Source organism: Alligator sinensis, unplaced genomic scaffold, assembly GCF_000455745.1.
Source record: "Alligator sinensis unplaced genomic scaffold, ASM45574v1 scaffold343_1, whole genome shotgun sequence".
Taxonomy (NCBI): domain Eukaryota; kingdom Metazoa; phylum Chordata; order Crocodylia; family Alligatoridae; genus Alligator; species Alligator sinensis.
The window spans coordinates 639,551-663,968 of record NW_005841947.1 but is presented as its reverse complement, the minus strand read 5'-3'; the positions used below and the strand labels follow the sequence as shown (position 1 = coordinate 663,968).

Below are 24,418 nucleotides of genomic sequence, written 5' to 3'. Positions count from 1 at the left end.
AAAGTGTTTTTAGTATCTCTCTCTTTTTTTTTCTCAGAGTAAAGACAAAACAGTCTTCTTTTTTGCTGTTGAAGACAAATATGAGCCAATTGGGTTCATTGATGTCCCTGGGCCTGTGCAGGCATTACAGTGGTCTCCACCATCTCATGTGAGTAGTGCTTGGATCTTATTTTGGAAACATTTCAATGCCTATAAATATGGCAGATTCTGTATTGTTATTTTAAGCAGTGGTTATCAAATTACATGAACCAATGGATTGCTGTCAACCTTCAGAATTTCTCACAAGCCATCTTATCATGAAACTTAATTGGGAAAGAGGGACTGAGCTTACTTTGCAGAACACTGGTGATCTGTGAATGAGCTTGGGAACTGCTGATTTCAGGGATCAAGAGTCATCATCTCAACAATATAGTGCAGGTAATGGAGAGAACTCTTACTTTCATGCTGCTTTGGGATGAAAGGAGCTGTTAAACAGACTCTGCCTCCTATGCAGTCTCTAGACTTCTGCTGGCAGAGCTTCTGTTGTTTGAGGGAACTGGGGTAACTTTCACAGCAGAAAAGCTTTAATCAACAGAGCTGTGTCTGTACCAGAGGGCTCCATCTCCATTATTAAAGAGGCAGCATCCCCATATTGTAGACTAAGCAACAGTGCATAAAAAATCTCTGCCTTAAAATCATGCCAATTAAAGTATAGCTTATCATTTATTTTGTTTTAGGGATAGAGATACAGTGACAATGACTATAGATATACCAGCAACTTTTGGTGTTTGACAGTCATATGAACGTATACATTCAAACGAATGTTAGACTGTGTTAGACTAGAAGTCATGTTAAAACAAAACAGAAGTGTGTTTTGCAAGATTTCTAGCCTAATTTTAAAGACAAAAGAGATTTGCAGAGGACAGAGAGCCTTTGAATTTTCAAGTGCTTGTCCAACCCAAACACTGGATCTGAGCTTCTGGTTCAGTCTCATCTCTTACAAAAGACAAGACTTGCAAAATATCATTGCTCCACTCCCAACCTAGACCATTCTAGAAGCATATTTGTATCGTCTATAGCAGAGCAGTCTGAGGGGTTAAGATGAGGTGCCCAGCCACCTAACCCCCCTTTGCTCCTGCTATTGAAACAGTTGGGGTCTCTAGGCTTCCCCTCCCTCCTCTGGCTTCTGGTTCCTGCCCCTGCTTCTGGGGGTGGGTTATTGGGAGGTCACTGCACATACAGCAGGGGGGAGAGCCATGCTGGTCATATGGCAAAAGAAGGATTAGGCTGGCAAGAGGGAGGTCAAGTTGCTCATACTGCATGAGCAGCCAGAAAACCCTGGTTGCTTGTGTTGTATGTGTAGCCTGCAGACCTAGCTGCCCATCCTGTGTTTGAGGTATGCACAGGAGAAGAGCTGGGCTGCCCATGTTGCCTGTGTAAGAGGGAAGTTGGGATGGGGGAAGCTGGGCTGCTCACATGGTGAGCACTGGGCAGGACTCCAGGGTCTATGGCCCATGCAGTTGGACAGCCCTGGTCTATATCAATTAGCAATTAGCTTTACCAGCAATATGTTGTATAAAAAAAAAAATACTTGATTTCTAGCAGAGGCATGTTCAATTAAGGAAGCATGCAATTAAAACAAACATTGACTAGTTTAACTCTGCAGCTTAGCAGCTTCTGGTCTTTAGCTTTATTTTCTCCCATTTCCTAGTTCCCCTGCCTCATGCTTGTTTTTTATATGCTGTTGTACAGGCACAGAGCATGCTGCTCGTGCTCTGCGAGAACGGCTTTGCTCTCGAGGTCGTTGGTCCCATGCTTGGGGAACAGGACACAGTATCCACCTATCAGATCAAAGACCTGCCCAGACGGTATTTCCACTTCTGCAGCATTAAATCCCGGATCAAGGTAAAGGACACTCCTATGGGGAATTACACTCTTAGCCCCCAGCTATCAATGTCTTCAGAGTGCAAAATCACTCAGGCTCTAGTTGTTTTATGGAGTGCTAAACATAGGGGGTTAGCTAATCTTCTCATAAAGGACGACTAGGTCTAGTCCACTTACAGCTTTGCTTCATCACTTGACAATTGTATGTTGTCATTAATTAACTGGAATCAAAACATGTCCCATTGAGAAATGCCATGGAGTTTATACTGCATACATATTAGAAGCTTACACTAGTGATAGAAGAATTATGATAATATGGCACGTCTGTTTTAAACTATCTATGTATCTATCTACTTATATATATTTCAGAAAAAAATTCTGGAGAGCTTGCTTCTCTATGCTCTTGGCCTGAAAGGAAATTCTTTCAGAGTGTTTCATAAACAACCGTTTGGTCCCATTTTAACCAAATATGAAAACCCACTATTTTTCACCAATTATATTGTTATAATGCTTTTTATTATGTTCTAGAAATACATTTTATGTATTTGCAGCAGTTCCTTTGATATCATGAGAATTCTGTCCATGTTCACCAGTGGTGAATTTTATGAAGCTCAGATTTAGGCCAGTGATAATCTTAAAAACCAAACTCCAATTACTTGATCCTTAGACAAGGTGCTTAGTCCACCAGCCTAGAGCTACCTCTTGAGTGATTAACACTTCTTGACCCCTCTTGTCAGTCCTTTCCATGTAGACTACTTTCGATATTTTGAATGCTGCCTTTTTATTAAAGATTAGGCAGAACCTCAGCACTCACCATGATCAGGAGAAATTGAATACTCAGAAGGGAGAAAATTCTTTGGTTTCTTATATGGTTAATATTCTTTTTCTGGAAAAAACCCCTTTTAGGATTATATTTGTGCTAAGCTGTAATGAAAATATATTAATATTTGTATCGATCTTGCTGATGGCAGCAGTCTTCATTTCAGTATTCAGAACAAGGAAGGTCATTACAGCTGCTTTCTTCTCACCTCAAATGGTTGAGCACACAAACTGTGCACTGCCATGTGGGTGGAAGTCAGAGGTTGGCAACCTATGGCTCACAGGCTGGATGTGGCTCGCAAAGAGATTGGATCCAGCCCCAGTTTGCAGAGGAAAAGTAAGAGATCAGCCCCTCTGCCCAGAGCAGGAACAGCTGGGGAAAAGCAGGGAATGGGCAGCCCAGAGTGCCAGCCCATTTGCAAGAGTGGCCCATGATGAGGAAAAGGTTGTCGACCCCTGGTGTAAGTCTTCATTTTGGTCTTTTGTCCTCTTGGGCAAACAGAGGACTGGGTCTAGATGAAGCACTGTGAAAGTGGGGCACCCCATCACCGAATTGAAGAGAATCTCTTATCCCTGTCAAGCCACCTCTTTGGCTAATACAGGGCTTAATTTGCTTGGGGTGATTGCTGTTTCACAAGCCCCTTGAAACAAATATAAGAGGAGGAAGAAATTAAGGGGATTCCCACTGCAGCTTCAAGTGGTGCATGGATTATATTTGTTCAGCTGCAGGAAAAAATATTACTCTAATTTCCTAGTTCCTAACTTTTTCATCATGAGAGCCCTTCAGTCAGTGACTTAAGGCGTGCGCTGGCTTCATATTGTTTTGTGTCTATGCTTTTCTGTAATAGAGAGAAGAGGAGACAGAGCGTAGAGAGAAAAAGAAACAGGAGAAGGAGAAGGCAAGGCTTGAGTGGATAAAGAAACAAGAGGAGATGGGAAAGGAGGCAGAAGAAGAGCCAGAAGAGCCTGAAAAAGAGGAACCGCTGCCACCGCTCTACATCCCAGAGGAGCCCAGCCCCATCCTCTGTGGGTTTTATTCAGCACCAGGGAAATTCTGGCTCTCCTTGGTAATTAGTCTTTCTCTTTTAATGTGTGAAAATGTGTAAAACGTGGAAACAATAACACCACTTTCCTTATGGCTCTTGTTTTCTTCAGGGCGGCTATGACTCTGGGTTCCTTTACCATTGTTCATTCTCCTCAAATGACCAACAGAAAGACCCTGAGAATAGGCAAGATGAACCCTTTGAAGTGGTTCCTATAGAGTACACAGATGATAACCCCATCCAAAGGATCTCTTTCTGGTAAAACAGCTTATTCACTATGAGTGGTCATTTTGCACTAAAGCCCGATATACTGAGCTTTGGAGAAACCATGGCATATTGCTTCTTTCCTCATAGTGTAGACAATATCCATTTGTAAGAGTTCAAGATGAGTTTTGTGCTGTTCATTGCTAGCTTGCGCTAGTTATTTATCAGAGTTAGGATTCCTGACAGGCATGATTTGGGAATATAGCAATGCAGAATATACTATTTGTTTTCTTCAGGCACTGTTCAAGGTGAAAAAAGGTGTTAATTTGAGAACTAATGGCACAATAATGCTTAAAAGGCATAGGCAGCCATTGGGGGCAGTCTGCATCCTAGCTCTTCAAGCAAAGCACTGGGAGTTTGCTGTTACCCTTGCTACGTGGGTCCAGCCTATTGCATCTCTTTGGCACTAGTCCTTGATAGCACTCAAGACCTCAGCTTCTTTCAGTTTCTCAGCCCTATTGGATGGTACTGCAGAGTACCAAGAGAGCAAGCTATATATAGTCTAGCACAGTGGTGCTCTACCTTTTGGTCCTGTGGGCCAGGTGAGTGGTATGGTGCCTGTCTTCAGGCTGAATTGGGCCCTAGGGCCCACCACCATCCCCTCCCACCCCCTGCACACTGGGATTCGGTACTAGGGGCCTGGCACCACCCCCTCCCATGCCCTGCATGCTGGGATTGGGTCCCAGGGACCCAGTATCACCCCTTCTTGACCCCTGCACACCAGGTTTGGGTCCTGGGGGGGCAATGACATAGATTCATGTCACCTCCTCCTACCCACCAAATGCCAGGATTGGGTCCTGAGGGCCAGGCACCACTCCCTCTGTACCAGGATTGTGTCCCAGGAGCCTGATGCTGCCTCCTCCCAGCTCCCCACTCTAGGATTAAGCCCTGGGGCCTAGCATCACCCCCACTGGACCCTGTATTCTGGGATTGAGTGCTGGATCCAGCATGCAGGGTCCAGGGCTCCCCATGGGTCTTGAGATTTGGCCACAAGGGAGTGGTGCCACCTCTCCACTGCTGCCAAATTTCTAGACCTCATGGGGAGCCGCATGGGCTGGATGACATGGTATCACAGGCCAGATCTAGCCCGCGGCCTAGAGTTTGAGCACCCCGGCCTAACACATTGCCTGGCTATTATGTGGATTGCATAAGTGGAGGGGAGAACTACTTGCCACCTCCCTACATTATGTACTCCATAAGGCCTAGCATGATCTGTTCTTAATGAACCAGGGTTTGAGACAGCTGCACAGCTCTACTTTAGCTGCTAACTTGCCTAATGGGGTGAAATAATGCCTACAACCAATCTGCTCCCATTGAACAATGTATTGTGTCCCCTGGAACCATATAAACCCAGTTTCCCTGGAAGCCTTCCCCTGGTCCACCCCAATTGATCTTCTGAACCAGTCCTGCATGGGTCAGTGAAAAAGCCAGTTCATGGTGTTCAGGGAGTGCAAGGGTACCCTTGGGCAGCCACTTAGCTTGTCAGTCACCTGCATAGCACCTCTGCAGGGCTCAGCTGTTATGAGAACTTTTCTCCAGCCCTTGACACTTTGGTGAGTTTAATTAATTCTGTGGATTTATCTTTTTTTTCCAAGTGCCATTTAACCTTCATTGTTATAGCATTAATTGTTTTAGGTCAGCACCTTAAATTGTCTAGCTTTTGTTCACTTTGCAGTATCAGCAAGCTGTTGATGTTCTGTGGGATGAAGGATGGAGCAGTGCGAGTTTACCCTCTCCAGGACAAAGAACTCTCGGTGGATACCCTGGACAGATACTGGTCCTTCAACATACATGACAATGATTATGGCCAAATCCAGGGGATCTATTCTAGTTACGATGACCGGTTTCTTGTTACCTGTGGAGCAGATGGCAACATCTTTACCTTCACTATCCTGTCCCCAGAGGACATTCAAAAAGAGCTAAGAGCCAAAGTTCCATCTCCAAGGGTAAGTGACTAAATGAAAACCTTTCAAAACTGTTTTTTTACTGTGTTTTTCATGTGGGGAAGCTTACAACTTATTCTCCAAGTCAAGTTCAGGTCCTTAAACATTGCACAGTTCTCTATGCTGAATAATGCTGTGCCTAAACCTTTTGCACTATGTGTCATTTATGGCAAAATTTGAAGTTTTCATTCTCAATTTGCAAATTTGAGTCCAGGGAAAATATCTGGTAATGCTCCTTCTGTTCTTGATGTTGAGGCTCAGGAATCCTATAGCTCAGGGATGCCAGACTGCCCCTCCTTTTGGGCTGGATCCAGAGTGCAGGGCCCCTCATTTGCCAAATCCAGACATGGTGGTGGAGTAAGCAGCAGTGATGACAATAGGGGTTAATGCATCCATAGCTCCTTCCCAACTGCTGACAACCATCCCCAGTGGGGCTTTGTACCCAGGGTTTCAGTGGCACCATCAAATGCCCAGCCCCTCTGGGAGTCCCATGGGCCAGACAACATGGCTTCACTAGCCAGATATGGCCCATGGGCTGTATATTTGACACCCCCACTTAAGTAAATTAAGAATATCACCTTGTGCATTTGCAGACTGAGAAGCACAAAGATCTGACATATTTTTTTCTGAGGATTGTAATGGCCAAATATAAATCCACATAAGTTTAATCATGCAGTATTATAGATCAGCTTGGTGCCACTGTTTTCAGTGGTAAATATTGGATTGGTCTCTTCTTTTTGGTTGAAGGGAACATTTGAACCTGATGTTTGGTGGTTGTGATGTTCATCATGGAAGTCTCATTTAGTTCCACAAACATCAGTCTGGCATTCTCCCTGACCTTTTGAACGCCCTTGTCAGCTGTTGAGTGTTGCTGCTTTTTTTTTTAAAGAACAAATAATATTTTTGATCCACAGAGAGAACTTGAAAAGGAGAAAGCTGCTGAAGATATTGAGGATCCCAATGCCTACAGGTAGGACAGACTGGGATGAAGATAAGAGACTTTTCCATGTGCTGGTAGTTCTGGGCGCTGACAGAAGTGACATTTGTCATGTGATTGGCCCCCTGAAAGTGATCTATAGCTGTGCTGTGACACATTTGCATAGCTGCAGAGTGCTTTAAAAGTGGCTGATTGTGTGACAAATTAACTCTCATCCTAATGAGGGATCAGATGAAGGTGCTCCAAAGTGGAGCACTTTAGGGAACTTCTATCAATTGCTGCATGTGATCGGGGCTGGGCTGATGCCTGCTGATATCTCTTTACTTCCACCACTGAGACAGTGCCATTTCCTTTGTCCTGCATTTCCAGTATTGAGAATGCCAAGCAGAAAAAGGAATATGATCAGATAATGAAGGCCGCAGAGGACAAAAAGAATGAGAAGAGGCAAAAGCTAGCTGCCCTCAAGCAGGAGTTTCTTCATTTGCTTCAGAAGAATATGGAGCTGCCAAAACACATGCAGCTACTCAGAGAGGTACGTCTGTTTTCATACAGGTCATTTATCCTTAGACTAGACTCCCACATTTAAAAGAAACAGCATCCAGTGTGTTAGGGACAACTTTAGCCAACCTTTTCTCCCCTCATCCTACTCCAGAGCATTACAAAGTCACTGATTACAAGGCCCATATGGGTTGGGTCTAGTCCCTTAAGTACTTATATACCTAGGCCTTATATACCAGGAGCTGCAACTCACAGCTAATGCTGTGTGTCATGAGAGAAGTGTTTTCAAAGAACATGGTTCTGCACTCTGGGGTGAATATTTATGCTAATGCGCAGGCAACTCCTGCACCTGGACAAAAACATTTCTGAGAATTGTGAGTGCTATAGCTCAGTGGTTGGGATACCATGAAACTGTGTGTCTCGCTTGTTTGCAGCAATTTGAAATGGACCACAGGATCTGTGAGGAGATGAATAGGCAGACAGCACAACACATCCAGCAGGTGCAGAAAGAACTGGCTTGGGAACAGGAGAAGCATCAGATAGGATTGCAGAAATTGCAAAGTCGGTAAGTACTAGCTCTCTGCTACCGTCCTTCCTCATTAGATCTTTCAGTTTCATCTGTCCTGAGAAACGAGACTGCAACTTTATTTTTGTTTATAGAACCAAAATTTGTACATGTCATTTTTGTGATTTTTCTGTATGACTGCCTGTTTTGGATTCTTGGTGGGGAAAAAGAAAAAAACAAGGAATGCAAAGCAAGAAAATTACCTGTTGATTAAGCTGTCCCTTTCTGTGGCAGCACAACTATGCTGTGAAAGAGTGCTCTGCTTCAGTTTCCCTGAATGGTGATGGCCAAAAAGTCTAGAAGAGCTGGTGGAACTTTGAGGGCTAACCTGTAAAATGAAACTATGCTCTTGGTGCTTTGGAAATCATAAAGGATGAGGTGTTGTTGACACAGTCCAAGGTAGTGGGATTAATTAATGTCCGTCATAAAATTTGTCCCCATTCAGTGTGCACTTCTTTAACATACCTGCTCTATCTTAAACACATAGGAACAAGGTATGGTTATTTTAAAAACAAACTAAACATACCTACTGAAACAAGGCATACATTTCTTCCCCTAGGGAGAGTATGATAGAACAAACACATTAGACCTGAATGTCATGTTGCTTAAGTCATGTTTCTTAATTATTGGAAGGTGGTCAGAACTAGTGTGATAAGCCTGGTATACAAACTGTAATGGCTGATATAGCCCTTACGTGGCTCTATCCCTAAATTTGATGAATGTCACAGGCATAGTGCTGTTACTTACTGGTTTGTATGCTCAGATATGATGACTGTGTAATAGTCATAGTTAGTATAATGAATTGTTTAGGTCATTTTGGATAGCTACATGGGTTGAGTGAAGAATATTTGATAACTTGCTTCTGCATATCTCAGACAGTAAATAATGTTATCTCCATTTTGTTTCCTCAGATTTCGGGACATGTTAGAATTTGATACTGTGGTTGTTCATGCTATGGGAAGTAATCATCAAATCTCCACATACAGGCTTCTGGCAATTTCTGAGAAATATTACAAGGTTAAAAAACAAAGTCAGGCAGGGAAAAAGAGAGTAACCAAATATGATTGGAAAGGAAAAGAAGTAGAACAAAGAAGAGACACCCTGAAAGAGACAAGTAAGGCATGCACAAAAGCCTGAACATGTTTATATAATGTCTTTTCCATCCTTATTTTTACCTGGTTTATTTCTTTATATAGCCATATTTCAGTACCTGTAATACCTCATCTCCAAATGCAGAAACTCGGTGGTCAAATGCAATCACATGGTATCTCTGTTTTTTCAGTCATCACTTCACTTTCTCAGTCAACAGGTTTTCCAGCACCCTTTATTATTAAATGTTTTTTCACATTCTAGTTGATAGCCACAAAATTCCATTAACTCAAAGGGGAGAAATAAGCTTGTGTTGCTTCCTTTTTTATTGGTAATATGGCATAAGTTAAGGACACTGACTTCATTTAAGTTCCACAAATTTATACTAGCTGGGTGCATCTACATGTGCAACTGATGCGAAGCAATAAACTCAGGAGCAGTTTGAGCGAGAGTAAACTACTTCCAAGCACAGCATCTACACATGTGCCCAGGGCAGCAGCAATTTAAGCTGGGGTGGAGAAGGGCCAGGCTAGCAGGGGGCTGGTGGGGAGAGGGGGGTTCAGCCCCAGGGTCTGGGTGGCAGCATTGGGTGGTGGAGGGGTGGCTGGGGCACAAGGGTGATGAAAGTGTGAAGTCATGTGGCTAGGTGGCAAGGAGGAGTCTGCCTCTGGTTGCCTGGGCTGACCAGGCACAATTTATGCCTGCATCTATGGTCAGTGTGTACATGTGCATTTAATTGCAGTAAATTACCCCGGCATAACATAGTATTGTCCCCAACGGTACTATCTTACTGTGGCATAAATTAGTTTACTGCAGCCTAATACTGTTGCACCTGTAGATGGTGATGCTTTACTCTGCAACTAATTAGTCTACTCTGCAGTAAAGCACATGTTGAATGTGGCCGCTCAGTTGGACAGACCAGTATGGTTTACAGTAGCTGTGACTAGCTTGTTTATCATATATAATTTCTTAACATTTATATATCCTCTCCCTTTTTTCAGTTCCAGTTGCTGGAGTTACTGAGGAGGAGATGGAGGTTGAAAAATTGAAGAAGAAGACACAGTCACAAACTGCAGCAGCCCGTTTACTTGAAAACCAACTTGAGAAAATCAGAAAAATTGTTGAGAAAGCTGATAAAGCCAAAGCTAAGATCATGCAGAGAAAGAACGAATGGGAAGAACTGTGAGTCATGAATCAGAAGCTGCAGTCTTTCACGGGTGCTCTGTATCATGAGCTGAAATAATCCTGGTTGGCTCATCTGTCTAATCCAGTGGTTCTCAAACTTTTTAGAAAAGGTATCCCTTATTAGACACATGACACCTCTCCATAATGTTTGGAGGGTTCATGGCTGCATCCCATTTTAAAAAATAATGTATTTATTACAGTGCTTACCTTGTTTGAAAGGGGAGAGGCAGTTGGGGTGGGAGAGTGGCCAGTCAGCGCAAAGCTTGAGCTTGATCTTATCTGCTGATCTCAAACCTCAGTGGCACCCTTCAAAGGATCTCACAGCACCTCAGGGTGCCCTTGCACCCTGGTTGAGAATCACTGGTCTAATCTAATCATAGTATCTTTTAAAACTAGGGACCCCAAGAGGCCATCCAGTCCAACCCCTTGCTCAAAGCAAGACCATCTCTTTCCAAGCTATCCCAGTGTCTGTGCCCCTGTGAAGTTTTACATTTACATAATTCCATATTATTCTGAGGTGGAATAAATAATTCTGATCAGCTCCAAATATCAGTAATGGGCCACAGAGTTTTTTGATTCTCGTATTAGCCTTAGAATATTAATAGTGGGTGCTATGTCTCGTCTTGTTAAGTAATACCAGTTTGGAGGGTGAAATGACATTAGGGGTAGAAATGAAAAAACAGGGCTTTAAGTATGCAAGCTCATGAAGTCAGTGAGGCTCTGACTCTTCTTGGACCTGTAGGTTTAGACCCAATACTGCATACTGCAGCCAAGTAGAACTTCACCAAGCATTTCCCTGAGAATGTCAGGATCACGTCCATGCACATTAGCTGAGTCAGAATCATATGATTCCCTTCCCCTGGGCTTTGATTTTGGGACATATTGCAGATGCTTGGTGCACCCCTTTTTCTTCAGGTCCTTTGCTAACTTGAATCAGGTTTACAGCATGCTATCTACTTAGCAGTGCTGCATCTGGCTGCCCACTATATCCAGGGTTCAGTCTAGGTCCTGGGAGAGCTATTTAATTTTAAAAATCCACCTATTTCTAGACAAATTTGTTGTTCCTTTGATACGGAAGGAGATATTTTTCCTCAAGTACCTGAGGGTGATAGGTAAATTAGACATGTAGACAGAGTCTTCTGAACAATTAATATTTTTCTAAACATTGTTTAACCCACTGCTGACTACTAGATCAAATATCAAGCCCTGTTGCACAAGGCAGGAATTTTGGACTGGATAATCTAGGAATCGTAGGCAATCTAAGACATTCTGCTTGTTTTTGGCACTCAACAGATTGAAGAGCAAACCCAGTGATAATTATGAGAACCCCAAGGATATTCAGGAGATCAAGATGGCTCAGGAAAACATGGGGGATTTCAAACTGAAGACAGCCACTAACTATAAGATCCCCGAGCACATGCGCATGAATGCAGAGAAGAAGAAGATACAGCTTGCCTCGCTAGAAGTGGTGGTATGGGAACAGATTCCCTGGGACTGTGATTGCACCTGTTTCAGAAAGCAAAGTATAGAAAACCAGCCACCACAAAAAAGGCTTGAGAGGGAATGGAGGTGGGGTAGGAACTGCTGAGAACAGACCGTGCACAGTCAGCTTTAGTTGCAAACCATTAACTAAGCAGATAGTGTAAACATGGGAATTTATCTTTTCTGGCATGTTGACAGAAACACCAGATATTGTTCATGCTTCAAAGAACAGTACCATCCAGTGGCTGAGACATTTTCCCCAGAAACTAAGTGAACTAATCAAAAAAAACCCTTCTAATGTTCCCAGTTACAGAGACACTCAATGTTTTTGTTATTTGGAGGCAGAGGCAGCAGCCCAGGTGGCAGAGAGACTATTATGGACAGGCTACAGGGAAATAGGCATCCAGAGGCCAGAGACTGGGTATCTATTGCAGTGCTACCTGCTCTGCAATAGGACAGTAGGGCAGAGCCCTGCGTGGGCAATTGGCACTGTTAAGGTGGCCAGAGTAGTGGCTGCAAGCTGTTCCAAGAGATAATTATCAGGCTTTGATTAGTAACCCCTGTGGATGGCTGGGGAGCCACCTGACTAGAAGGGATTGGGAAGTTTATGAACTCAGTGTCAGAGCCAAAGAAGTCAGTTTGGCCACGCTGGGGCAGGGAGAATAGCTCCCAGGAAGGGAAGGGCTGCTCCCAGGGGCCAGGGCTGCTCTGATGGGGGAGGAGAGATTTCCTTTTAAAGTGGTAGTTTTATTTTCCTGATGTTTTGTTTGCCCAGAAGGAAGGTTTATGTTAAAGTGGTTGTTTGCTTTAATGTTATGATTCATACTGGTGGTTTGGGTTGGAACAAGAGATGAGGTGGAGATCCCAGCAGTGCCTGAGAGGCACGTGACTGCCTTGAGCCCTGCCAGAAGCTGGGTCCAAAGTGTGAGCGGGCAGTGGCCAAGAGAGGGGTTGCGGCTTAGTGAAAATGAGGAAGACATAACTGTAACACAAATTGGGTGGAGACAGGGCCAGAGTCCCAATGTTCCAACCAGGATGGAGAAAAAATTGGAGTAGGTGAAGCAGGGCTGGAACCTAGAAGCCAGGTCCAGCACAGTGGGTCTAGGCAGAAAGGGCCCAGTGAGAGAAAAGGGGCTGAGGCTGGGAAGGCTGAGGCCCCTACAAGGGAAAGTGAATACGTGGTAACATGCTTGAGGTGTGGATGTGACTGCAGGGGAGGTCAGAGGCCACAAATAGCCCTTAAGGTGAAAGGTGCCCCAGAGGTGGGGGGCTGGCATGGATGTGCCAAGTGGATCCATGTAGCATGTAAGGGGAAGGATTGGGACCAGTGGATCTGAGAGGGACCAGCTGGCCACAAGACAAACAATGGCTCGATCTGGGACCCATGGGCAGCCTCCCTTTTCACCAAGCATCTCATTACATGAAGGTGTGGCAGGAGAGGGAAAAGGAAGGGGACCCGGGAAGCCGGATCAGAGCGGGAGTCACAAGGCCACCACAGGGCATAATGGCTACCTTTGGGGCTGACCCTTGTTACAGTCTTACCAAGGGGATATTGTTTTTTTCGGTGGGCCTCTGCACATTCCACAGGAAGAATTGCTTCCTTCTGGCACTTGAACTCTGAAAAATTGGTAGCGAGGAGTTTCTTTTGTGATCACTCATTCCCCCCACTACATCAATGGATTATGAGGGTATATAATGGAGGGTGGGGGGGAAAGGGGTAGATCCCTCCACCCTTCAACTCCTTTTACCCATCAAAGGTGCACTGAGCGTAGATTCCACACAACGTCCTTGACACTCTCCTTTTTAGTTTCTTCTTATGATGCTAGTTAAGAGACTCCAGGCATTTGTTTGGATAAATGAAATGGTACTGAAGTAGTCTGCAAACAGTCCCTCCTAGTACTCCTTTGGCTTGCCATCTAGAACTGATGTCCACTGCCTTAAAGGGTAGTGCTTCTTGCTAATCTCAGAGTATGTGGAATCCATTTGAAGAAGGAAAAGAGGTGACTCACTCTTAGCCATCATTGTTTGAGAGTGCCACCTTACCATAGTTGCAGGGGTGTAGGTTGTAGCTGTGTTGGTCTAAGGACATAGGCAGACAAGGTTCCTTGGGTGAATTTGATATCTTTTATTAGACCAACCCAAATAGTTGGAGAATAGTTATTAAGCAAGCTTTCGGGTTCAAAAACCCTTCGTCAGGCTAAGGAAGTTTCAGCAGTTGGTGTGTGCTCCATCCAGGAAGAGTCCAGTTCTGGGCACCCCACTTCAAGAGGGATGTGGACAACATTGAGAGGGTCCAGAGGAGGGTCACCTGCATGATCCGGGGACAGCAGGGCAGACCCTACAATGAGAGGCTACAGGACCTGAACCTGTTCAGCCTTCACAAGAGAAGGCTGAGGTGGGACCTTGTGACCGTCTGTAAACTCACTAGGGGGGACCAGAAGGGTTTGGGGGAGACCTTGTTTCCCCCAGTGCCCCCCGGGATAACAAGAAATAACGGCCACAGGTTGTTGGAGAGTAGGTTCAGATTAGACATCCGTAGGAACTACTTCACAGTTAGGGCAGCTAGGATCTGGAACCAACTTCCAAGGGAAGTGGTGCTGGCTCCTACTCTGGGGGTCTTTAAGAAGCAGCTCGATGCCTACCTGGCTGGGGTCACTTGAGCCCAGTTTCTCTCCTGCCCAGGCAGGGGGTTGGACTTGAAGATCTACAAGGTCCCTTCCGACCCTACTTCTAGGATTCTATAATTCTATGAACCTTGTCTACCTTACCATAGTCATACTCTGCCCACTTCACCTGAGTGTCTGAAGTGGGGGAAAATTCCCAAATTAGGGGAGGAACTGCTGGCTGTTTAGGGGCCCTGTCATGTCTTTCTATCCTTGGAATTCTGTATGCGGGAGAGGGAGGGCTAATGGTCCTAACAGATGCTGCTGGCTAGAGAAATCCATCAGTAGGAGGCCCTGATCTCCCAAATGTGACTATGCAGAGGTGCCACATTGAAGGAACAGTAAAGGGAAGTAAATATCTTCTCTTCCTTTGCCTTCTTAAGCATTTAAACCCTTCTTCATTGGCAAGTTAGAAGGCAGAGTAGACATATGTCTTATAGACTAACTGAATCAGAGATGCTGACTGTGCACTTGATTGCTTACATGAGTTGGGAAAGAATTTACACAGCAGAAGTATCACTGGGAAGTCATGCTAAAATTGCTTTTCCTTCTTTTTCCAGATCCATGAGAAGAAATTGAACATGAACAAATGGATCATCTCCCTGCGGGACCTCAAGGTGGCCATTATTGAAGAGATCAACTGTCTAGTGCAAGAACTGAAATCCATACAGTCTGCCCTGGACCCATCTGAACAACTCCCTGTTCCCCCAATACCTCAGTTACACCCAGAGGAGATTCCAGAAAAAAAGTTCCAGTATGACAATGAAATCCTCCAGAAGTTCAAACATGAGCAGGACCAAAAAACTAGGCTTTCAGAGCAGGTGGGAGAGTCTTCCTCATTTGGTCTGTTCCGTACAAGTTTTTTTCGTTCTCCTTCTCTAAAGGAAATGGATACCCCTGCACGGGCTTCAAGTGTGAGATCAATGAGAACCACGTCTTCAGTTGTTTCAGTGCAGCCAAGGGTTTTTGAGATTGAAAAGGCAGAACCAACAGAGATGGACCAAGAAGCTCTCAAGAAAGAAAGGATCAAAAACATTTACCTACAGGAGACCTTGATCAAACGGGTAGGAAATTAAAAGTGACTGACCACTCTAATCCCCAAAACAAAACCAGTTCACAGAGCTTTCTTCCCATCTGTTTCAGTGCTGTAATAGCAACTCTTTCACTTTTTGTCTTTTGGAAGTTCAGGAGACCCTGCTTGGAGCAAACTGTGGAGCTGATGCATTATACTGCTGGGAGAGCATTAGAAGACCAATGTGGCTGTGTCCACACAAGATTAATCTACTGTGCAGAAAAGTGTCACTAAGTAACCATGCTAATAAAATACTGCACAGTAAATTAGTATACTGCAGTTATCTCGTATCTGTAAATACAGATACTAAACTAATGGACCCAGGAGCAGATCGGTGCAGGGACTGGATCCCACTCTGCTCCCTGTCCCAGCACTGTGGGAATCCTGGCTCCCCATGGGAGTGGGGAGCTACCAGTACGGCAGCTAGCAGTAAGCCCCTGGCTGGGTGGGCAATCCCTGCCCACCAGGGGACTCACTGCTAGCTGCCTCACCAGTGGATCAGGGCAGGGGGCTGGGACTTGCCCCTCCTCCATAGCTGTTTCCCAGCTCAGTGCCCTGTTTGAGTGATTGGGCCAGGTGCTGGGAAGAGTCCCTCTCCCATATAGCTGTTTCCCAGGCCCCCTGTCCAGATTGCCTGATTGGGGCACAAGATTGGGAAACAACTGCGGGGAAGGGGCAGGTCCCAGCCAGCTCCAGCCTGGGCACAGGGCTTATCCCCATGTGAATAGTGTAGGAGAGCTCTGCAGCAGCTCTCTTGCTCCGTGCCTATCAGGACCCTTCCCAATGTGTATGGGGCCAGGAGACAGCTCTCTCCTGGCCCTGTGTGCATGGGGACCAGCCCCATGCTCTCTGCCAGCCCCTGGGCTAGCACCCAGGGGGAGCCTGCAGCTCCCCCTGGCTGCTGCAGGGGGGCAGAGCAGGGTGGGAGTAGCCCTGTGCTAGGCTGCTCCCACTGGGAGCAAATCTGCTCCCAAGGGGGAGCACGTGTAGACATGCTTACTGCACAGTAAGCCTACTTTGACTTAATAGCACGTATAGACACGCCCAGTGAGTATTAACTGGTCTCTAAAAATACTGTTTGGTTAACCTGCCATTGAAAGGTGTTCGTAAGTGTACTTGCCCAAGGAAGACATTGGCAGATAGTCTCCAAGATGATTTAGAAGGCAGGGGTCAGTAGCATGCATTTACTGGTGCAGGAGGTAGGACATTCTTCAGGTCAGGCTAGAACGCTATAGGGAGTGAAGCACTTCACTTGAATAATTTTGGGAGTGGAGGGTGGTTTGAGCAGTGAAAAGCATCTGTGGCATTTCTGATGATTCATGTGCTCCTTCTGCAGTGATACCAAAACATTCTCTGTAGTTAATTTTAATTTTGTTGTCCTAAATACCCAAGTAAATCATCATAAATGCTGTTGGCAAATTCTTGATTTGCTTTTCTGCTCCTGTTGCCTTGCATAGCATCATTTTCTGATATGTGCCTGCTCCATTTTGCCCTTCCCCATGCTCCAGATCAATGAGTTGGTGGTCACCTTTGATGCTGAGCTCCGCCTCCTGAGGCATCAGAAGCTGAAGCTGGACATGCAGATGAAGTGTGCTGACCTACGGCACATCACGTGGTTTGAGGAGCTGCTTCTCCTCAAGAACTTTGAGAAACATGAGGACATTCTTCAGGAGCGTGTCAACAGCCTTATCAGTGAGGAAGAGGGCATGCAAGTATGTAGGCTAGAGCTGCTGATTTATCTTTTGATGGGGCTGGAAACAAACATGCTACAAAAAAAGAGGGTGGATCCCTTTGCTTCTCTGTGTACCAAGCCAATGCCTTAGTACTGAATACCAAGAAAAGAAAATGCCCTAAATGATCATGCAGAGACAGTCATTTTAAGCCTAAATAGAGAATTCTTTTTGTCCCTCAGGTTGTATGTAATAGATTATGGGAAGTGTGAAATTAAAGGCTGTTGTCCTACCATGGGTCTGCTGTGGGTGACCACTGTCAAAACAGAATCTTAGAGAAGTCGGGCTGGAGGGGACCTTCAGAGGTCATCTAGTCCAACCCCCTGCCTGAGGCAGTATCATCCCTATCCAAACCATCCCATGTAAATCCATAATCTAAGCTCTTTGTAAAACTACCGTCAACCCTGGCTTTTGTCAGATCAAGGTAAAGATTAATGACTGGTTTTGACAACTGTTTCTTCTTTATGTATCCATATAGTTTGATAATTCAATCACTGAAATGGATAAATCATAACAAAAGAAGAACTCATATAGGGGTTTCCTCTGAGGGTCTCAAACACTTTGCAAAGGGGGGCAGGTGTGATTATCCTCATTTTACCTACGATGAAACTGAACCAAAGAGAGGGAAAACAACTTGCCTGGCACTACATAGGGAACTACTGGCAGAGAGCTGGGCATTCATTCAGACCAAGGCTCCTGTGCCCATTGCAAGGCCATTCATGGCTAACCAGAAGTGGGCCAGCAGTTTAAAAGGCTAGTGTTCTAATAGTCCTCTGTCAGCCTAAGGATTGGATTTTGATTTTTTTTAGTGGAAATTAAACAACTACCTTGCACAGATGGAAGATAAAAAAAGTGAGATTGCAAAGCTTCAGGAACGTGAGAAAGCACTCTATGCCACCTTCCAAGCATCCCTTGGAGAAAACAACAACTTTGCCAGCTTCCTTACTAAGGTCCTGAAAAAGAAGATCAGGCGTGTTAAGAAGAAAGAAACAGAAGGAGAAGCAGGTTAGAAATACCATTTATTTAGGTCTATATATTATGTTTGAAGTATGGAAGCCACTGCTATTGATTGAAATGTTGGACATATACATTGTTTAAGTTAGTTTAAAAAAAAATCACTTGGGCAGATCCCATTTGTTCTACAAGACCAAAGTGGATGCATCTACACAAGACACTGACTGCGTTGTTGTTACTGTGCAGTCATTTAATAATTATATAAACAAATACTAAATGGCTGCACTGTAACTAGACTTACTGTGTAGTAACATCACCAAATGGCTTTTTTTTTTGTGGACTGCGCAGTAGCTCATTATTACTGTGCAGTAGTAACAAGCTACTGTGCAGTCAGCATCTTGTGTAGATGTGGCCACTGTGTTGTAATCACCTTGGGAAATAATGGCATTATAACCAGGCCCCTGATTTGGCAGTATTTGTAGTGTTAACAGACTCTTAAAAGGCAGTTCCTGTAGGTCGGTGTTGAGACACATTAATGTTGGGTGGGAACAAGGGACAAAGTGTTGCAGAGCTGCCACTGATACCACCTGAGAGGTGTGGATAGCTGTTAGTCTGGTGTCTGTGTGCATAACATTTTCCTTCAATCTCTTTTGCTTACTATGGGACCATCCCCTCATCTGTAATTATCCGCTAGTCAGTGGGAAGAATCATTCTAATAACTCATGTGACAACATTTATTATGAAAAGATTCACATTCATTTGTCAGGTTTTGCTTGCTGTGTTAGTTTTAAAATGCTTAAGATTAGGCAGTGTTCTGGTCTGAAATATTTGTTCAGTATTTGTTCTCTGATTTGGCATTTGATTCCAAGGAGGTTATGTACTATATAAACAAACAGCAAATTTTGGCAAGTACAACACACAATTCATCTTTTAGTACCTGGGCACATCTTTTCTGTTTGTTAGTTTCCTCAGTAGGATGTTAAACCTATGTGCTGACTGAATCCAAATTGTTCAGTTCAGAATAGCTAATATATTGCATTACATACAGAGAAAGTGGGGAGATACTTGAGGAAGGGAATACAGAAAAGGAAGAAAAGCATTGTTTAGCTGTGCATGTTCCTGGAGTGAGTGATCCTTCTTCCACTTCTTTGACCTGTGGGCTCAGTGAATTAGTGGAAAGGCCTTAACAAGATAATCACCCTTAAAACATTGGGATGACTGGGGATGTATTCACTAGTATGCTGTTGCTCCTTAGGGCTCTGTTAGCCCGCAGTACAGCCAGTGGACCTGTCACATAGAACCTGTTTTTGGTATGTACCAACACTTTTACCTTCCTCTCCTAGATGAAGAAGAGGAAAGCGAGGAAGAGAGTGACGATGAGTCCAGCTTTGAGAGTGATGAAGAAGATTCGGGATCTGAAGATGAAGTCTTTGATGACTCTGTTTGCCCAAAGAGTAAGTGAGCCGTTACTCTCCTTCAGTTTTGTGAGCAAACACTGTGAATTTACATTGAAAAATAGGATTTTTCAATAGTCTAATGTAATATTTATGACTCAGAGTTTCCCCCCATTTAAGTTCTTGAGTGGCACTTTGCTCCTTAAGTAACTTCAGTGACATACATGGGACTACTACTTGCAGGGCAGTGTATTACCCAGTTTGAGGAGGGGAACAGAAATTTGTTTTGTCCCTGTAGCTGATTTTCCCCTGTAAAATGGAGGCAGTAATACCTGATGCAAAAGAGTGGTGTGATGATTCATGAGCTGGAATTATTTAAAACCCTGGAAAAAGTAAAAGGCTAGTTGTTAAGAATTAATTATTACATGTGAAGGAAAGACTCACAATATCAAGGCTGTTTCCTCAAGAGGACAGAATTTCCATGACTGTAGCTGGAACATGTAATGTATACACTCACCATGGAAACCCAAAGAATAGGCTTGTTTGCTAGGATTGTATTTCTCCAAACTGGGGAAATCCTGGATGGCTCTGAATTTGGTGGGTAAATTAAGCTCTTTCCTACCACCTTGTGGTTTGAGGAAGTAATGCTGGCTGTTTCTTAGATTTGGCAGCAAAGATTGAGGAATTTATTTTCAAATAAATTGGTCTATACAGCATTTCTGCAAACTCCTACCTCCCTTTTCAGAAAGTTGGAAATTTCGTATTTTTGGTGAGTAAAATTATTTGTGGATTTCTGAGCTCAGGCTGATATGTTTTTATGACTCTTTGCTAAGGTTGGTTTTTTTTAGGCTAGTTTGTTAGACCTGATAAGCAGGTTGCCTAAGCATATTTTTATCACTAATTTTTATGATTTTGATGGAGGTATTAGTATCCATATTTTTTCCTCCCACAACACAACTCCTTCACCACACAACTATGATTCATCCCGTGAGCAGGTCTGATCTGTGCACTGGATATGGGAGGGGCCCCGTGGGAAAATTAGTATGCGTACTGGTAATTCATAGTTGTCTCCTGAAGTAAGGTTGCTCAGGAAACCTTATTTCCAGTATTTCCTAACTTTGGAGCGTTTGACTTTCAGTACTGGCAAAACACCTTATTTGTTCTGTCCTCATTTCTGGAAACAGCAGCACTGTTTCAATTGAGATTAAAAGAAACCCAGTCTGAAGCAAACATATAACATAAAAGATTTCAACCTAAATAGTTTGTGTTTGGCAAACATATAAGCAATTGAAAATGAGGTCTTGTAATGGGAAGTGCTGGGCAGCCTAACCTTCATCCCAGTGGGGAGCTATCAGCTCAGTTTATAATTGTAACAAAATCCAAACTAGGCCAAAGCCATCCCACTGGTTTAATCTGAACCTTGCCCTTCCTTCTCAGATTGTGATGAAGCGCTCTTTGAAAACACTCTTCAGCTCCGTGAGAAGCGATTGGACATTGAGGAGGCATTAGCGGAAGAGAAGAAAGTGATTGATAATCTCAAAAAAGAATATGATGCTTTGGCTAAAAAGGTAGCATAATTTCCCAGTCTCCCAGCACGCCACAGCCAGGTGGGCAGGTGGGAATACTATGTTCCTGGAATTGTCATCTTTTTGTTGGGATTGAAACCCAAGGGCTTCACCTCTCACAGGCAGTATTTATGTTGAAGACTGCAGTATAGCATAGACATACCCAGGCTAGGTTGGGTACTACTTTGTCAAGCTGCAGTATCTTGGGGTTCAGCTTAGGCTAACTTTGAGAAAGCTGAAGTTTAATGGATGATTACTACAATATTTCTAGATGCTAAACCCAAGAAAGCCCAGGTGAAACTGCAAGGAAAGTAATGGTATTCTGCTCACACAAATACCCCTGTGTGTTTGGCACAATGGTGTTTTTCTCCTGCTCTAAAGTAGTATGCGGCATTGTTGTGTGTTGCTACAGAGCTGCAGCATTTCATGCTGCCAGCAACTGGTGAAGCCAGCCTTGTATGGAGCATGTGTTGTGCACTCAGGGATGTAACGGATCACTGGAGAGAGAGAGGAAAAATATTGCCACGGTTTTTTGCTGTGATCTCTGTTTTGTAATTTGACTGCATGATGCATCTGAAAATGTATTACCCTATGCATCTTCTTGTGTTTGGTCCCAGTGTAAAGATATAAAGGTAGATTCTTCACTGGGGAAAAGCAGCATAGCACCATTGAAGTCATTGGATCCACTCTGAGAATTCAGGTTCTTAGTCTGCTGCATCATTTGCCTTATGCCATAGCCATTTCAGGAGTAGGTTTTGGAGAGTGAAGTTTGTGTCTTTGTGTGTACATACATCCTTTACAGTAAGAGCAAATGAACTTCAGAAAAATCTTCTCTTTAGATGTTTCCACTGCACTTGCTGTAGTAATTGTCCAATAAACCGCAGCCTTGTTGCAATGTTCTTTCTTAAAAAACAAAATAACTCCCAACCAAAGTTTAATTATCTCTAAATGGTTGTTTTTGTGCTCTCATCTTCCAGTTTTAACTTGCTCTGAAATCCCGTGTTCTTTCTATGCTGGGTGTTTCTATGTTGAAGCTCCAAATTTCCTGTAACTTCCAGCAAATGTACTCAGTTTACAAGTGGGGTTTTTTTTAAGCCTTTCCTAACTGCCGACACCACAAATTCACCCTGGGTTCTGCCAGTCTAGCCAGGTTCTTGCCTTCTCAGACAGAATCAATAAACATTTCCGAGCAGAACACAGTGACACAATCCTGTTGTTGATGTGTAGACACAACCAGACTTCAGCTCCTTGCTCCTGCAGCCTTGTAGATTCTGTGGGGTAGCAGAAGTGAGAGCCTGCTCTAGTTATTGCATGAAGCAGTTTTCCTTCAATATGTATAGCAAGAGAGCTTATTTGGTAATAAGGGGTCATCCTTGTAGAGACACATTCTGCATGGAAGCTCAGTTTAAAAAACTGATGATCCTTTTGCTGGGCAGGGATGTGCTCTACAGATGACAAGACAGAACCAACTAATGTGGCCCTTCCGCACTGCATTCTCTTCCAATTGAGCAACAGTCGCCACCACTCCCATGCAGAACCCAACCCCTTCCAAAACCAGGGGCCCGAGACCACACATCTAAGCCCATCCCAGAGTGTCTTTCTATGGCCATGGCCACAATGGCTGGTTAAATTGTAGATTACAAAGTTTTCACATTTGTCCACGGCTTGGCTTCCTGCAGGTGAAAGTGGTAGAAGCCAGCCTTGACACTGCCGAGGGAGCCCTGGAAGCCTATCAGCGGGAGAAGCAGCAGAGAGTGAATGAGCTGCATGTAGTAGTGCCTCTGAAGCTACATCAGGTGACACAGGAGTGTGCTACTGTTTATTACCTCTGGCTTAGAAGCAGCAAGAAGGTTCCAGCCAGGGACAGTCCAATACAGAGTCAGTAGTATTATCAGTCTCACAGGCCCAAGATTTCTGGCTTACAATTATTCTCCATGGAGTTAGGTGCCCTGGACTGACCTAGGATTTCAAGTGGCTATTGTTTGCCCCTTACGCCTGTGCCAGAGAAGGAGTAGCAAGGCTAGGCAGTGACCATGTGCCTCATGTGCTGCACATACGCACCCAAAAAACTTCTGTGGTCTTGATCCTGGATCTTGGGCAAAGTTCTCATTATGCCTGTTGGAAGCTTTGTCCAGATAAGGACCTCTGGGTGGGTCACAATAGGTTAATTTACACACATGTTGCCTTAATGGGCTCTGGTGACTCAAAAATGGGGAGGCAAACTTGATACATTGGTGTTGGTTTCTCTAGGTGGGGTCCCTTAGCTTGCCTTGTTCTGAGGTTGATTCAGAGGCTGTTGAAAACCAGGGCAGTCCTTGACAACACCACTGCTCTAGCCTAGTCACCTCTGGGGCAGGTCCAGCACACCCTGGCATCTCCATTTTCCTCATTAAAAATCAGAAAGGTGCCAAGATTGGTCTTATAATTCTGAAGACACCAGACTGCCTAAAAGCAAAGTCGCTTAGATATAAAGTATTTCCTTCCCTCTATTCTAGTTACTAAAGGAGGCTGGAGGCAGCCAGTGAGATAGGAGTCCATTCAGGGCTCTCTCACCTGTTTTTGACAATGCTCGTGGCCACCACATTGGGAATTGTCTTCCCCTGGCCCATTCTCAGACAACTGTGCTTAAAAAATACAGCCAGTCCTTATGTGATGGTATGTGTAACTGTGGCGGGCCAGTAGGGGGCGCTCCTGCGTGAAGCCGCCCACCTCCCTGCGCCGCCCACCTTCCAGGCTCCGAGTGCCTCCCTTGGGGTGCCTCCCGTCCGGCCGACCCCTTCCCTGGAGCACACCCGCTAGCCTGGGGTTCCCGCTGCCACCATCCAAGGCTCTGGACTTAATTCTGGCTCTGCGCACCTTGGAAAACACAGGCCTGATCGTCCAATGGGTACTAGACCCAATACAAGCACTTGGGGCACTTCCCCAAGTCAGGGGCTGATTAGGAAGCCTCCCTTAGTCCACCGACCTAAGGGGCCTCCTTGGCATAATTTAGACCCACCCCACAATAAGTCTCCCACACCGGTCACAAAGGAGAACTTTATTGATTACAGGGGTAGGGCGGAAATAGGGTAAAAGGTAGAGCAATATCATAGAAATATTACAGGAATATCAAAGGAATCCCATAGAGCAAACCAGGGTGGCTGAGGTAGCCGTTTCAACACGCATCTGAGTTACTGAAGCTAAATATCTAATCGGATCTCTAGTAGGTTACTCACTCGCATCATCCAGAGGTGCTTGTTGTTTCCTCTGGAGGCAGGGCACTCTTGGAGCCTGCGGTGATGAGGAGAGAGCCCGGTTCAGATTCACCTGGATGACCGCATGGATAATGGCCCCCCTTCTTCCTGGCCCAGGC

General features: G+C 44.6%; 1 protein-coding gene across 3 annotated transcripts in view; it reads left to right on the top strand.

Moving 5' to 3' along the window:
• Positions 1 to 24,418, top strand: part of CFAP44 (cilia and flagella associated protein 44) — a 64,348-nt gene that overhangs the window by 33,278 nt on the left and 6,652 nt on the right. For 2 of the 3 annotated variants that reach the window (XM_025199611.1, XM_025199610.1), the window contains exons 15-31: positions 38 to 148; positions 1,732 to 1,884; positions 3,531 to 3,749; positions 3,838 to 3,983; positions 5,665 to 5,935; positions 6,847 to 6,902; positions 7,239 to 7,401; positions 7,802 to 7,932; positions 8,844 to 9,046; positions 10,023 to 10,203; positions 11,500 to 11,677; positions 14,912 to 15,415; positions 16,932 to 17,135; positions 17,963 to 18,158; positions 19,451 to 19,561; positions 20,939 to 21,069; positions 22,746 to 22,862. In XM_025199611.1, the coding sequence (XP_025055396.1) occupies positions 38 to 148; positions 1,732 to 1,884; positions 3,531 to 3,749; positions 3,838 to 3,983; positions 5,665 to 5,935; positions 6,847 to 6,902; positions 7,239 to 7,401; positions 7,802 to 7,932; positions 8,844 to 9,046; positions 10,023 to 10,203; positions 11,500 to 11,677; positions 14,912 to 15,415; positions 16,932 to 17,135; positions 17,963 to 18,158; positions 19,451 to 19,561; positions 20,939 to 21,069; positions 22,746 to 22,862 (3,075 nt within the window). The remainder of the gene's footprint in view (positions 1 to 37; positions 149 to 1,731; positions 1,885 to 3,530; positions 3,750 to 3,837; positions 3,984 to 5,664; positions 5,936 to 6,846; positions 6,903 to 7,238; positions 7,402 to 7,801; positions 7,933 to 8,843; positions 9,047 to 10,022; positions 10,204 to 11,499; positions 11,678 to 14,911; positions 15,416 to 16,931; positions 17,136 to 17,962; positions 18,159 to 19,450; positions 19,562 to 20,938; positions 21,070 to 22,745; positions 22,863 to 24,418) is intronic. The other variant, XM_025199612.1, reaches the window with a different exon arrangement.